The sequence below is a fragment of the Struthio camelus genome, chromosome 8 (genome assembly GCF_040807025.1).
Source record: "Struthio camelus isolate bStrCam1 chromosome 8, bStrCam1.hap1, whole genome shotgun sequence".
Taxonomy (NCBI): domain Eukaryota; kingdom Metazoa; phylum Chordata; class Aves; order Struthioniformes; family Struthionidae; genus Struthio; species Struthio camelus.
Window position 1 is genome coordinate 9,638,898 of NC_090949.1, and position 16,008 is coordinate 9,654,905.

Here is a 16,008-nt window from a genome sequence, read left to right on the forward strand (position 1 = left end):
GGCCGGGGGGGCAGGGACACACACGTGTGGGGTTGGAGGGGGCAGGGACACGCGTGTGGTGGCGGGGGGGCGAGACACGCGTGTGGGGCCGGGGGCAGCAGGGACACGCGTGTGGGGTTGGGGGGGCAGGGACACGCGTGTGGGGCCGGGGGGGCAGGGACACACACGTGTGTGGGGTTGGGGGGGCAGGGACACGCGCCATCCACCCCTTCCCTTTCTGAGCGCGTCAGGCTGTGGTAGCTGCTGGAAGTCGGCCTGTGCGTGACGCTGCCTGACGCGAGGGAGAGAGTTTGCTGGGTGCAAGCGCGTGCTCTGGAGACGCTGCTAGGTTAAACGGGTGGCAGGTGTTTGGCCGCTGACCTTCTTTCCCCCTGTGGTTCTTCTGCAGAGCTGGCAGTTCTGGAGGCTGCTCTACGCTCTTCTGAAACAAATCCACGGAGGGAAGCGGACCGAGTCTGATGCCCTAGGTAACCTGTTCAGCTCAGCTGACTCTGGGATTTTTGTCCTTTTCAAGGAGCCGCTGCAGCTGGTTTTGTGGTACTTTTTCTTTGACTGGTTGCTCCCCTGCTAGGGGTGCTCCAGCACTTTGGTTTATGCCACCAACTCTTGCAGCACAGGCGTGCAGGCAGGATTGTTCCTATTCGGCTTGTTTTGTACATACTAATGAAGTTTTAGGCAGCAAAACTGGATGTTTTTGCATCTGCTAGGGGCTCTTGCTTCCCTTGGGCTTTTCACTGCAGGCACAGTTAAACTCTGGACTGACCTTATGCATTCTCAGTGTTTGCAGAGATAGTTACAGAAGACAGATTTACTTTCCTTTTGATCCCTTCTTCTTTCCCCGTTCCACATATGATGCTTAATTCTGTTGTTAATTTTCTGCCAAGTCCTAATTCAGGACTATGGATTATAATCTGACCCGTAAAGGCAGTGTCCTGGGTCCAAGTTCTAGACAGAAGTGATAAATGGGTGTGATTATTTTAGCGGGGCCATGAATGGGCAAGGCCTCTATTGCAGAGAGAAACTTTATGCAGGTTGGCTACTTACAATGGCAAAGCGCTACTTGCTACTTAAATATATGTTATTCCAAATGTGATACTACTCCCCAGGCTTTTGTCTCCCTTCAAGGATATCTGTGTATGGCCCTTTCACTGTGGGAGGAAGTTTTAAGCCTGGGGTCCTCTCTGACAGATATAGGTCTCCTCAAGCCTAAGCCACGTAAAACCGGCACTTGAAAACCAGTAAAGCTAAACTACATCGTTTGAGCTCCTGAAGAGCTAGGGATCTGATGGCTGTGGAAACAGTAAAAAGGAACAAAAAGGCTAAACATTTTGCCTGGAATCTCTCAAGGAAAGTGGTGCAAATCCAGCGTAGTTTGCTGGCAGTTCAGCAGGAAATTAGCAAGGTATTGTGTTACTCACAGGACTGTTATTTCTCTTCCTGTTGTTTTTGCTTCTCCACTTATCCACAGGCTGCTCCGTGCAGCTGTATGGTAAGTAAGTTTATGGGCTGATCCTGTTATGTAAGTGAGTTTTAGGGAAGATTAAAGTTTGCTTTAAATAGAAGGACCGTTAGTCATTCTCTTGTTATGGTTGTAACGCAGTATCTTTCAGAAAAGCATTCAGCATTATATTTTCCAATGGTTGATATACTTTGTTGCCCAAATAGCAGAAAATACAATATTTGAAGAATCACATATTAAAAAAAAATTCCATACAGATTGATGTATTAAAATGTAGCAACTATTGTATTCTTGCAAAAACAAACCAGAAACTCTGCTGAAGTCTCCCAGTCAGTCATTATAAAGTTTTGCAAATGAGCCTTTTGTTTTTTTGTTTTGAAAGAAATTTTTCTTCATGCAATAAAAAGTGCTTATCTTAATCTTCTATGGGAAGCAGTTTGTGTACTCCAGCCACTTAAACGTGTCAGAACAGTGGATTTCTCACTGGTAGAGTACAAGACAAACTAAGCTGCATAATGGTACTCTGGGCATAGATGAAGTAGTGATTTGTGTTTTCATGCTGCTCTTTCCTCAAAGAGATTGAGAACTGATGGAGTTGATTAACAGCCACACTATACAGCAGTGCAATATGCATTTTGATGGGTGAGGATTTTTTTTTTTGCCCAGAGTTGTAATTGAGTTTTTATTATATGAGAAAGAGGTCTAGAGTTGCAATACATTTGTGTTTGTTTGACAAATGAAGCAGAAACTGTTCTTCTGCGTCAGTAGTTTCCCGTAATACCACTACCTCTGCAGGTGTTTCTTGCTTGAGTTCATAAAGTGTTGTATCTACGTCTGTTCTTGTTCTTGTTTTAGGTCCTTTCCATCTTAGGATCTGCTTAAACCATCCATCTTCTTAAACTAGATTAATGTAAACCCTTACTAGAATTTCATGTTGTAATTCACTCAAAATATTCTGCAGGACTTATGAAGCAGAAGAGCACAGCTTGAGCATAGTTTTAAGAGAGGTGAACCTTGAGGTTCAACCATAGCTTGGTCTTTCTTGCTGAACATGCTTTTGTAAACCGTATGTGCATGTGGAAGGGGATTTGTTGGAAGGATTCAGTAGGTCTTTCTGTATACATTGCATAATCCTACTGAAGGACCATAAGAAAATGCAGGCGAAGAAGAGGTGTTTGAGTGATTTGCGTCATCTGCTATCTGAGTGGTGTTTTTTTTAGGCTGCACAGTTTGGAAGAATCTGTCTCGCTCTTGCTTACCTACATAGCTTCCACTGCCACTTTAGCTGTGTACCTTTGTGTTGTGAGGTGGAGAACTGTAGAGATGAGGAAAACTAGGTGCCTTCTAAAAGGTCATGGAAAGGCTCTGTGGCTATCCCCAGTCCCAGGTCTGTACTTGGACTGCTCACCCGCAATTTCTGCCTGATAGCCGCACCAGTCATACCTTCTCTGGTGTAGTGGCTGTGTGTTGCAGAGGGAAAGCTGAAATAGGAGGAGATTAAGGAGAATAAGGACCAGAACCACACAGAAATGCAGGTGGCTAATTGCCTTGCTGAATCTGGCCCTGAGTAACCTGTCAGACCAGGGCAGTGGCAATAAAGGAAAAAAGCTAGCTTGCTCTTTGTATTCCTTCTTTTTAGTTTGTGATTTCTCAGAGAGCTGCCTGAACTCTAGATGGCAGCATGTGGTGCTGCTTTGGTTTGAGAGAGGGGGAAAAGAGGTGCTGATCTTCTGTCCTTCTGAAGTATTTCTGACTTCACCTGTTATCCTGGTTAGGGCAGTTCCTTTCTTGTCATTGACACATGCACAAACGAAAGGAAAAGGCAACGTGAAAACCCAGCTAATGTGAGAATGTTCAAGAGCGATCAAAATACAATCTCTAAGATTTGAATGCGTCCTCTGTGTATAAGCGATTGGAGTGCATCTCTACAGCAGGATTCCCTCTGTTTCATCTAGATTCCTTTCTTGATTTCTAGTAATCAGTTTGCTTCTGGAGTGCAACTGAGAACTGAGCTTGATATTTTCATGGAACTGTTATAGTACAAGGTTGTCTTCCAGAGTGCAGTGATCAGCTCCGAACCCATTGCTCTGTCAGTAAATTTAGGATTTTTTTTTTTTTTGCTGAGTGCATCAGTTCTCATTTTTTTCCTAAATGGAATTTTATCTGTTATTTTAGCGCTCTGCAATTCTTCACAATCTGCTTGCGTTCATTACTGCTGAGTAACCTTACATCAGCAGTGAGCTTTCTGTCCCTATCGCATTGCCTTTGAGCCATTTTTTGTTGGTGGAACAACAGATGTTTAGCACAGAGCCATCATGTGAAAGCACCATGTGTTCCTACCCTCAGATTCTTGTCTGCTGGTCGCTCTTGTGTCACTGATGCAAAGGCCTTTCCTCTCCCACCCCAGCGGCTTAATTTCTTTGTTGTTGTTTTTCTTATTGAATGCCTTTGGGAAATCTAAATGGCCTGTGTCAGTTGAATCTTCCTTAATCACTTGCTTGTTGTTGCCTTAGGAGAACCCCATTACCTTTTGGAATAGTACTTCTTTTTTCAGAAGCTGTGATTCTTCCCTAGTATATATTGTTTATCATTGTGTCCACTAATTATGTTCTTTATTATAGTTTTGACGGATCTACCCAGTACAGTTCTCAGGCTTATTGGTCAGAACCCTTTTTTTTATAATAGATTTAATTTTATCTTTTTTTCTCCAGTGTTTTACAGTTGTGTAGCGCCTGTCTTGTGGCCGTCAGATAAAATTTGTTGGTATGAAGGAATATGGAGCAGAGCATTACTGAGAACAAAATAGCCCATGCAGTCTGGTATGCAGTGAGGTATACTGGTGCTCAGAGACTTTCCACAGGCTGTGAAACTCCTGTGTCTAAATTTCAGTTTCATTCAGGAGTAAATCGACCCAGAGTATTTACTAATTCAAAGCCTGTTTGGTGGCTCATATAAAATGAGTAGGTGATTTGGAGTCCTGTTCTAGTGAGGATGCTTATTTACCCTGGTTACGTTTATTAATATCCAAGAGGCCATTACTGGCCTCGATTCAAACTCTGAATTTCTTTCTTTCCCTCAGCAGTGGCTCCTGCAGATCAGAACGGGCAGAGGAAGGAAGGCTTTTACCCTTTACCCCCTATCCTTTATCAGTCGTTGATAAAGCACAGAACTGTAGTCTCCACTGTCTTCCACTAATCTCCGGCTTGATTCAAGATCCCTGCTCTCAGAGAATGCAGCAGTTTCTGGAACTCAGTGGGTAAATGTATTAAGTAGCACAGTGTGATGTACTTAATTGTTTTCTCCTTTTCAGATATCCAGATTAGGTTTGTAAAATCAGCGTTGTGGTACCATGGCTATGGCAGGCCAGAACTCTATCGGCTCCCTTCCGATGGCTCAGCGGGCAGTCGGGAGCTGCTGCTGGCGTTTTCCTGGCTGCTGCACAGAATCAGTCTGTTGGAGCAGCTGCTGGCTCGGAACAGAATTAGGACTGGGGATGAAACCTCTGTGTGCACGGTGAGCATGTTTGTGTTTTTCCACCTCATCCATCTGTAAGTAATGTTCTGTGAGAGCAGCCGTGCTATCGCTGGTGTGTGTTACCTGATGTGCGGTATCTTGGTACCTCTAAAAATTAATGCCTTGCCCTAGCTTTGAAAAAAACTTTAAAGGGACCGTGTGTAATCCTTTCTCCTTCCCTTCTCTACCCCAGTGCACACCTTTTTTTATGCAAGCGACCTAGGTTCCTTTTCTTTCCCAAACTCCAACCCCTGTGTGAATGCCCTGACTTATTCTTGCCATATAGATGAGACCAGTCTGGAGGACTGCAAATAAGCAAATATTTGTGATCTCTGTGGTTCTGGGTTGTATGCTTCCAGAGTGTAGGCACCTGTGGTTCTACAGTGTAGGCAAAGAGGTTAGCTGTGAATGCTGGGTCTGTTGGCGTGGGGTGATAGAACGAGTAATCTTAAGGCAAACAGTGTGTTTTTTAAAACATCTAGATCTTACGTGGCAGCTACTGCTCTTTGGGTAACTAATGACCTTGTAGCGTCCTTGACAGAACAGTGCGATATATTGTTGTGTTTCCATAAAAAGATATTAGCATATAGAATGCATGCTCTGAAGTAAGCTAAGGATAGCTGTCTCTGCCATAGCTGTAATACACATAGTGGTCAGAAAAAAAAGCACAGCCTAATAACTTCCAGTGATATTCCTTTTAAGACCTATTATTTGGATTTGAATATCACATGCACATGATAGATGTTTTTTCCATATCTGTATCAGACTGGTAACAAGTAAACTGTGCCTGCTCGTAATGCTAAAGATCACATAGCTGAATTTAAACTGGTCAGTGCAACGTGTTAGTGTGGCCAAGGCCCCTCTAGATGGTTGTGAGTTTGCTATAAATCATCTTGGTCTAGTTAGACAGTAATTACTGTTAAGTCTGATTCTAAATGACAGGCTCTCAGAATTGTTTCTTTCCTTGGACAAGAACATTGTAGTTCAGAAGCGCCGCCTGCTGATATCTAGCAAAGGTTTAAGATCTTTTGATCTTCATTGTCATGCATACATGCTCCTCCAGACTGTAGGCTGCCTAGATTTCTCAAATAAAGTTTTTGAGGGTATGACAAAGCAGGAAAGCAAGGAACGCAGGTGATCTCAAGAAATTATCAACTAGCAGCAGCTTTGTTTTAAACAAATGCTTGCGAGTTAGAGGCCGTGCAGTTATAGCTGCTTCTGTGGCTGGCCCCTCTGCTAGGAGCAGAACCTCTGACTCCTAGGGAGAGGAGAATTTCCACCTGTATTCCAGCACATGCTCCTTCTGCCTGTTTGGCTTAGTCTCCACACACTACCTCCTCAGCCTGCCCTGTGCAGAAATCTGTTCTCTCATGAGGGAAATTACAAGCCAAGAGTCAACTTGAAGCCCAAAATGTGAGACCTAGTTTGTCGATATCAGGAAGGCTAGTAGTAGCCTTTGTATTTTACTGCTGAAGGTGGAATGGCCGCAAGAGCTTGCGGTTGCGTGCACGTGAGGAGGAGGTATTTGGATGGGCTTGATGTTAATTGCAGAGACTTTGGAAAGTGAAAATATAAATGCACTGTCTTCAGAAGGAAAAATCTGTATAAATGGAAAAAAATTGAAGGGAAGAGTCTCCTGTAAAATCATTATAAACTGTATTTTGAGATAACAGACTGCATCTGTGACTTTAGAATTGTCTACTACATGAAAGTGCGTATGAGCTGCAGGTAGTGTTTGGTGCGAGTAGTGGTGCCCTCCAGTGATGTGAAGGGCACCTAGAGGCCTTAGAAGAAACCCACTTCTGGCGAACTTTTTACTTTAAATTTCTCCTGCTTTTTAAAATGTTTTTGTTGTGTAGTAGCAGATTATTTAATTTTTTTAAAAATTTTTATTACAAAAGAATGACAAGTGAATTGTAGCAGCATCATGAATTCAGGAAATGGGGCAGCACCTATATTATTTCCTCTGAAGGATTAATTTTTGAATTTTCAAAATGAGATGATAGTTCTATGGTAATACAATGTTATCTCTTATGCCCACACAGAGACACATTAAGCAAAGTATTGCAGTCCCTTTTACCGCAATTCTACTGTATTCCACCTGTGTTTCTTAAAAAGCATGGAATACGTATTTCATGTTTTTTGTCCAGTAACTGTCCAGAGCAGTGTTTGGAAGGTTTACAGATCTGGAAATATTTTTGTCAGCGGGCCTTATAAAACTTGCAGACTGGGATTTGGTGTATGTATGTAAAACTCATTGTATTAATGGTAACAATTCTTGTTTAGCGTGCATGTAGAAGGTTTCGATACTCTAATAAAAATGATGATCTTAGGGAAAAATTTTAGAATGTAGTTATAGCAGAGGCTAGGTAAGTAGTGTTTTGCGATTCTACATCACGAGAGGGTAAAGAGAACAGAATTTTCAGGGAGAGATCTTATTTTTTGGAGCAGCTAGGCATTACAAAACTAATAAATTCAACCAATAAAACCCAACCAAGTTAAGGTCTAGAGTTAATGGAGGTAATGATACTGTGAAGGGGAAAGGTAGGTGGTTACGCACAGGTCCTGTTGGTTCATAAGTCAGTTCCTTGTAAACTGCTTGTGAAAGCATGTTGGTTGTTGCATAAAAGTGGGACAGTTACCATATTGGTATTGTATGGCATAGCTTCATATGGCACTGAGTACTCATTGGTCAGATACTGTTCAAGACTGTAGCCCCTAAAGTCACAGGAAGGAAGGAAAGGAGATGAGGTTGTCAGTTTGATGCCTGACATTGCATGACTTAAACTACAGTGTGAATAATTGCAGTGCTGGGATTCTGACTCTGTGTGAATGTTAAATACTAAGCATTTTAGATGCTTAAGCTGAAGCGTTCTTGAAAGACACATAACCAATTGTAAAGCCTTTGCAAAACATGCAAAAGATGTACATCGTAGTCCTGATTCTCTTCCATTTAAGTAAATTGACAGAAAAAGGCAAAAGTACTTTAAAAAAATTTTACTAGAGAAAGAGCTGACTTGAAAAAGAAGAAAGGAAAAGAAATACTCTTTAAAAAAACTGAACTGCGAAAGATCCTGAGAAATGTTCCACCACATGGAATCTTTTTCAAAAGATTATGAGCAATTGAAATATTTTCCTGAAATGAAAAAGCTCCAGAACAGAAATCAGTGACATAGTATTTGGTTCTGTTCATTGCTGAGATCTCTGCCAAAACCAGCAAAGCATGAGAGGGTGTACTTACCAGCAAAGCGCATTTATAGATGTACTAAAGAGAATAAACGTGAAAAGAATGCTTCTCCGTTGTCTTAATCTGAAAAAAATGGATTGTCAAGAATTGTAAGTATAACTGCTAGTCCAAACTGAAATCTGTGTGGTTTGTTTTTTAAATCTTGTCAGAAATCCACGAAAGCGGGCACAGGCTGTTGTGTGAAGAAGAGAGAATGCAGCTAATCCCTACATTACGGGTGCAACGATGTTCTGACTATTCTTTCAGGCTAAGTTTGAAACAAAGCCTGCAGCCCGCTAAATAGCTCATAATATGCCAAATACCCAACATATCAAGGGCAAATTAATTTAATTCCTTTCACTTCATGTCAGATTAACACTCTGTGGCCTTTTCTTTGCAGTTCCTTAGCAACACAGTTTTCTTCCCCTGCAAATTGAACTCTTCCATAGCTCTAAAGGCTTTCAGGCCAATTATTTGTAGAGGCAAGGGTACTCATGACACATGATGGACATGGAGGCCAGCTGCTGCAAGAAATTCATGGTCTTGAAATCCTGAGCTAGCAAACACATCCACCAACTTAATCTTACATGCAAGTACATTTTAAGGATCAGAAGTTAAGTGTTTCCTAGAATTATAAACTAAACAGTGTGATTTCTAGTTCATTTTTTTGGACGGACAGTGCTGCAGTGCCTCTCCCGAGCCACAGTCCTAGGTGCCTACTGCAGGATGTCCCAAATAGTAGGGCTGAAGGAGCCACTCCCCTCTGTAGCCCCTCTGCTGTCTCCCTCTGCTCTCTTCCAGCATATGAAGCTCATAAACTGAGGTGGGAGACAGTTGAAAGAGCTAACCAGAGCCTAGGTTGCTGTGGGGAGGAATAGGAGAGGGAAGATGGGGTAGGTAATAAAGGTCAAACCCCACTCTCGGGCTGCTTTAGTGCAAGTCTGTTTTGTGATTTTACTATTCTCATCTGTCAGCAGGCTGATGACTTCAGAGACAGTAAGTGAAAGCTCAGATGTTGCTTTGGACAACCCATTAGAAAAAAAATCACTGATTCAATTACTTCTGTAAAGACTTGCATACGATCCATGTTGGAGGTTCACACAGATTTACTGAAATATCTGCTTGGGAATTCTTGTTTCTTGTTATTGCCTTAAATGGCAGGGCAATTAATTGTTGGATGCGGTCTTCAAAGACTTTTCACACCTAGTGTGGATTTCTATCTCAGATATGCAAGTGTAGCAATGTTGGTCTCGATCTTTTGTTGCTTTTGGTGCTGTGTATGATCCCATACATGCAGATTATTCTCAAGTGCCATTTATTGCTTCCTGTTAACACATTGGTATTCTAGAGTACAGGAGAAATTACAAAACACATCTGAAAACTGGTGTGTGAAACACTTTATAAGGAACTACCAGTGACAAGTCCTACTTAATTTGACAGGGTAATGGCCTTGTACCAGACTGATTGTTCCTCTTGGATTTATTCCTGCACGGTTGGCAGGTTTTCTAAGCTATCCCAAAGTGTTTATGAAAATTCACAAACAAACCCTGTGCTTTTGCAACTGCCCGCTTAGGCAGCAATGGGCAGATTCAGACTTCTTAATCTTGTGAGGTATAGGTTCTGTACTGAAACCAGTGCTCTTGGTTCCTTTGGAGGAACTCCACCGGTAATGATCTTAGTCTTTTCTTAAGTTATATGCTTTGTCATCTACTGACAGGTTGTTGACCGAAGCTGGTATGACTGTATGCCAGACAAATCTTGGAGAATGTGTATGGTGTTCACCCAGGAAGGAGCAAAGAAGAATAGGAGGATTTTGAGAGAAACGTTTATAGAAGTGCTACCTGTCCACTGTTAATGGCAAAATTAAATTTAAAAAAACATCTAGTGTCGTTGACGCCCAGAACACTCTACTGGGCCATAACAGTAAAGGTTCACTGGCTAAATTTTTCTCTGCCAAACTTGGCACCAAAGCTGTCTTTCACTTAACCTGTAAGGTAGACTCGGGAAGGTGTCATATTCTGTCTCTTGCTTGCTCGCTCTTTTTTTTTTTTTTTTAAGTGGCAAATAGTCATTTGACATAAACCTACCTTTTTAAACACATTTTAACACATTCAATATTTGACTAAATTTTTTTTGCATAGCTTTTAAAATTTTAGTAACAATATCACAGCTTTCTCTAAATCTGTGATGACTTTTGCAGATATTGACATCTGTGAACTTGTATTCCTTCTGCTTGCAGGGAGGAACACTGCCTGTACTCGTATTATTTCTAGAGCAGAAATAAATCTATGTGTAGAGGCTGTTGATTTTTAGATCCGGGTAATGGTGTTTTTCCCTCGTTATCACTAAGATCTGTTGTACAAATATTGGTTCTGCTAATTCCCTCTGCTTGCTTCTTGCTCTCTGTGTGAAATTGCCCCCGAACCTCTCTTTTGTGAATTTATAATAATCATCTACGGCTATTATAATTGGAATGCATGCATGTCTCTCTAGCAGGCCAAAATGAACTCAGTTTAATTACTTTGAGGGGGGAAAAATGAAGCCAAGGATGCTTTCTGCCTCTTAGCTTTGCGATTTGATTAATCTTTTGTTTGTGGCAACCTGGTTTGGTTCACTGGCTATTTGCAGTGAAGTGAGGCTTCTGCTTGATTTCTAATCTTGCTGTTGAAATGTCTTTCTCTTAGAGGAATCCTGAACAGCACTGCTGTTCCGTAAACCACATTAGAGGAAAGTGTACCAACCAAACTTGATGTACCCTCAAATAGAAACTTTTGACCCTAGTGACAGTAAATATCAATTTTCTGGTTTGGTTTGGTTTTGTTTTTTCACTTCACCTATTCCAATTGTTTGGGGGGAGGGGAGGAGGGAGTGGAAGTTGCATTAACCTATTGATCCTTACTCTGAAATGTAACTACTTTCCAGACCTTTATGGGCTATACTAACCCATCAGCTTTCATTTTCTGAGTTTGATTTCGCTCCCCTATTCTTCATGCTCACTCCCCTTATGTTTGTCCTCCTGTCTTTCTAGTACCTCTCACCATTTATGTTTTTGTCCTCCTTTGCTGCTAAAAGATTGCAGTTGTCATATTACAGTAGCTACTAAGGAACACTTCTAAAGCCCCGTGAAACCTAAACATAGAGCGCGGAAACCCTAACGTTTCTCCTGCAGAATTTCCCTCACCATGTTTTTTCCAGGCAGCAGTGCTGCTTTGCCCCGGGGCAGGTAGGTGGGTTTGGTTTGGGTGCTAGACCTGTCGCTGCTCAGCTTCCGCTGGGCTGGCATGAGGACCTGAACTTTGAGGCTTACTGGAGTCCTGAGAGGCTGGTGGTCTGTTGTAGCGTTCTCCTTTCCCTGCCTTCCCCTTTCCCATCCAATAAAGGATTCTGCCTGAAATTAAGGGAGAAAAAGGCTTGGATTTTGATCACTTTTCTACCTTTTGTACTTTTTAACATCATTTCCTGACTAGACAGCTTTTCAGCCTTGAAGTGTTAATTTTAGCTCCTTAATTACTGATACCTCTGATAGGCTTAAACATGTTTCTGGTAAAAGGTGATTAAATTAGGAATATGTTTGGCATTTTTACTGTACAAGAAACTGGAGCATACTTCAACTTGGACTCTCGAAACGCTCTTTGTCTTTGTTAAAGCAGAATTTATGGATGACAACTGACGTTCTCCCCCTGTCGTTCTGCTTGCTCTGTATGTACATGCTATTCCTCCTAATCTTTTATGTTTATGACTTTTTAATTCTGTGCTTCAGACTTGTCGTGGATCTTTTTTTCCAATGAAAAACACATTCCTGTGATGCGCTGGAATATGTATGGTTAACAAATAGCATTTATTTTTGCCTGACACAGTAAGTACGCTCAAGATTTTTAGACAGCGTGTCAAGGTAAAATGCTGTAGAAGAGGTGTCTGAAATGATCAGAAAGGCATATAATTGAGGCATTTCACATTCACCATTTATTGAATTTTGCTGTTTCTTTGGGTAATGTCTGAATTTCAAATAAGTGCAAAATTGCTTGAACCTGACATTACAGTTGATGTGTTCTGGATAGAGTTCTGCCGCCAGTCGCCTGCATGTCACTTGAGCTTTCACAGGAGGAGAGGAAGATAAGGACTGGTGTGCTAATAGGAAGGCTTAGTATGATAATGCTGGTACTCTGTACTTTGCTAAAATCTTGTGTACAGAGCTTTTTCTTTGTGCGTGGGAGAAGCTGTGTAATTTTAAGATGTTTTGCTGCTTCTCCTGCCCGCCAGTGGTGGGGAGCTGCCAGTACCTTTTGGTAGCTTCTTACTATCTTTGCTCTATTCAATCTATTGATTTGAATGGGTACCTCCTCTGCTTTTGGTGTTCCGCTTTCTCTGTGATCAGGGTTAACACTCGCTGGAGTGTCTTTTGAAATAAACGCTTTTCCTTCAGGAGAACAAAATGAACGTGCAAAGAAGGGCATGGCAGGCTTTCTACGTATTACAGAGCTCTTCCTCTCCTCTTTATGTGCTCTTTATTCTCCCATTGGCCTCTGACTCTAGATTTGCCGCTGGTATAGCAGGCTGCATCCGGCTCTCTACTGGTTATCCCTTGTCCAGCTGCCTTGCCTTGAGGGGGCAAAATGGACTTGAGTGGGCAGGGCTGCAGCTGCAGGCTTTGCAGGGAAGGCAGTGCAAGGCATTGTCCATACTGCATGTCTTGATCCTTATGAAATGTGTTGTTCAGTGAGTTTTGAGATCTGCCTTCCCACGTGTTTTTTTTTTCTTTTTTCCTTCGGTGTATTTGACATCCACGTTTTGTCTGAATACATGATGCTGTGATTTTGGGGATTTAAGTGTTACTTGAGAAGTTAGTGGTACCTTGACCTTGCGGCTCTACAGCTTAGGCAACACTGCTGTGCCCTCTTCAGTGTATATTGCTTCTGCTGTAACGCAGAGATCTTCACTTCTGCCTTGTGAACATGTTTGTTTGTGGAAAACATACTCTTCTGTGCAAATGCTTGGATATTTAATTGGTATGTGCATCCTGTGAGAGTGATTCCTTACCCAGTCCATCTTTCTATGCTATGTCTCTCTCTGGATCCTACCATGTCTAGGAGGAATTCCAATTAGTGTTGTTGTTGGAGCCGTTAATGAAAATAGTGTTGTCCGTTTCCCATTCATCTATTCAAATTGTTCCTTTGCATGTTTTCCCCTCCTGCAGCTAGATGTATGGCTGTATTAATTAATAAACCATGTCTGATACTCTGTTATTTCTGGCTATGGCTTTTAATTAAAAAAAACCCAACACTCTTGTTTAAAGATCTGTAATTACACAGGTTAACATATGTTATGTCACATGAAAACTGTTGTCTGAATTATGAGCCGTTCAGAACAAGATGTTAGTAAAAGCTGCTGAAGCACTTTATTGATTTGATTTATGTGATTATTTTGCCTTTCCGACTCCTGCAGTGAGGGATCCTGATATACTCCTTCGCACCTCTCTGGTACTAGGTGCCTGCTTAGTGTAGCTGAGTAGGACTAGAGAGTAACTAGTTTCTATCTAAACAGAGATTAACTCGCATGAAAATGGGTATTGGGTGGGGAGCATGCATTAATGGTTTTAACTGGCTGATGCTTTCTTTGTTTTGCTCTGCTCAAGAATTACTGTTGGTTAGGGAGCTGATTTAATACATATATCCATGAGTTAAACGTGCTCCAGTAGGACTGCTTCTCTATGGGAAGAAAAGCAACCCCTTTGGTGGTTGTCCAAATGAGGAAGCAGAGGGTTGGTGGTTGGTTGGAATTGGTAGATGCACTATGAAAAGCTGTAGCTGACTAGGGATGAACCTGCTTCTGCAGGAGTCCTTCGTTTGCCGACAGATGGCAGCTCACAGTCACAAAAGAGCATATTTCAGTGAACTAGCCCTGCCATAGCCTTGTTTTTACAGCAATGCAGACAGCACAGGCCTTTTCATTTCCATTGTGCATACAGGACAGAAGAAGACAGTATGTTGTTTTTTTCAGCATGGTAGATTTATTAATGTAAAGATATGGAAACATGAAGAAATCTGTAGGAATTGGGAAAGTAAAGAAAGAGTAGAAGTTTGATTGTGTTGCACAAAAAAGGGTTTTCTTTGCAGTGCTGCTTTTGGTATATCGTAGGGCACTTCTTTCTTTTGTAGTCTTCGTAATCTTCCCCGAATCCGCAAGGAACTTTGCTTTACAACAGGTTTTGGAGTTTAATTAGTTCAAAATGTATGTAGTAGGAAAGGGTGAGCCCCACACCAGGTCACTAAAATCCTCATATCTCAATGGAGCAAATAGTGCAAAAAATGCTCCCTTCTCACATGTCTACAAGCACACTGCAGCCTGTGTTGCTCTTTGACAAACTAGTCATGTGGCAAAGTACTTTTTTCTTTTAGGTCCCTCCACTGTTAGTAGCATTGCCCTTTGATTCCTGATGATGTGGGATTGCTTTGTATTTGAAACCAAAAAGAAAACCTTTATTTCTGTTGTACGAATTGAAGCTTCTTAATCCTTTAAAATCATATTTCTGTTATTAAGGCAAGGCACGCAAAACTAGTGCTCTCTATCTGAGCGTGTTACCTACAAGATGTTTGCCCAGCCGTGTGGAATGTCGATTAAAGTTGGTATTTCCACAGGTCTGTCACCCCCTTCCTCCTCCTACCCTTTATTCTTTTCCTCTAAGTGCTTTTGCATCTGGTGGCAGTTTTAAATTCAGTGTGTTAGTTGAGAAAGGGGGATATAAACTAAAACATCAGCTCTCGGATAGCAGTAAGTGTCCACCAGGCAGGTTGCATCTGTGTAACTTACTGTTTAACAGGTAGACAGGCCATTTGCGAGGAAGCACATGGCTGTCGGTCCCTTCTTGCTTGCATGCCAGTATTTCTCTCTGTGCTTCAAAGTTCCACTGAAAGACTAAACTGAAAAGAGGGCTCTGCTCAGTTCGCAGCTTACGGATGTGTTAAGCTGCATGTTTATGGTGGGTTAAGCATATTTGTGTTACGTAGCTTTGTAGGAAAAAGGAGCAAATTAAGAGCACCCCCTCTAATACGTGAAGTGCATGGTCCCTGTGGGACACCTGAAGTGGTGTTCATAGAAAATGCTGTCATAATTCCTCCTCTCTCAAATCACGACCTATTTTGAGTTTCTTAAGAAAGGATCATGCTCTAGAATGTACTTCAAACAGTGAAATACAAATATTGGGGTGCCTTCTTTCTGTGCCTCTGCTTTCTTTTGTGTTGTCCTTAAACAGATCTAGTTTGAGCCCAGAGCACTTGTGCCATCAGGACCGTATTTGCCTTTTTTTGGGGGGGGGGGGGAGGGGGGTTGCTGCATTGTCTAACCACAAGTGCATTTGCATATTTTCAGAATGATTTGGCATCTTTTTTCATAATAATTGGACTTGAAATAGCCTAGGCAGGAACGTTTATGGCAAAACTCATGTGACTTTAGAGCTTGAATTCTAGAGTCCGTTTCAAAAAATTTTAAATATATGCTTTAGGTTGTAAACGGTGTTTAACTCTGACTAAGCGAGAGGTGTATTTATGAGCTCAGTTAAGTTTTGTGGCTTGTGAGCTGCCCTAGCTGGAATGCTGCTGCGTTCTGTCCTGGGGCATCTGTTCAGTGTGGGGACTAAGGTGGTTATTTGCCCTGATCTTTCCCCATGGAGTTCTAAGGAATTGGGGGGGGGGGGAGCGAGGAGTGTAGACGTTCAGGATATGACTTGAAGAAATTTCATGTGAATATGTGCATATGTCTTTCATAAGGCTTATGCTTGCTTTTCTGAGTCTTGCCAGTAAATAGGTACTGAGGT

The 16,008-nt window shown here is 41.9% G+C and overlaps 2 protein-coding genes across 3 annotated transcripts in view; both read left to right on the forward strand.

The window, feature by feature from the left end:
• NOS1AP (nitric oxide synthase 1 adaptor protein) overlaps window positions 1–16,008 on the forward strand; it is a 273,521-nt gene that overhangs the window by 4,767 nt on the left and 252,746 nt on the right. The window lies entirely within an intron of this gene.
• TEDC1 (tubulin epsilon and delta complex 1) overlaps window positions 1–16,008 on the forward strand; it is a 74,150-nt gene that overhangs the window by 382 nt on the left and 57,760 nt on the right. The window contains exons 2-3 of the mRNA XM_068952037.1: window positions 389–467; window positions 4,770–4,972. Coding sequence (XP_068808138.1) covers window positions 389–467; window positions 4,770–4,972 — 282 coding nt within the window. The remainder of the gene's footprint in view (window positions 1–388; window positions 468–4,769; window positions 4,973–16,008) is intronic.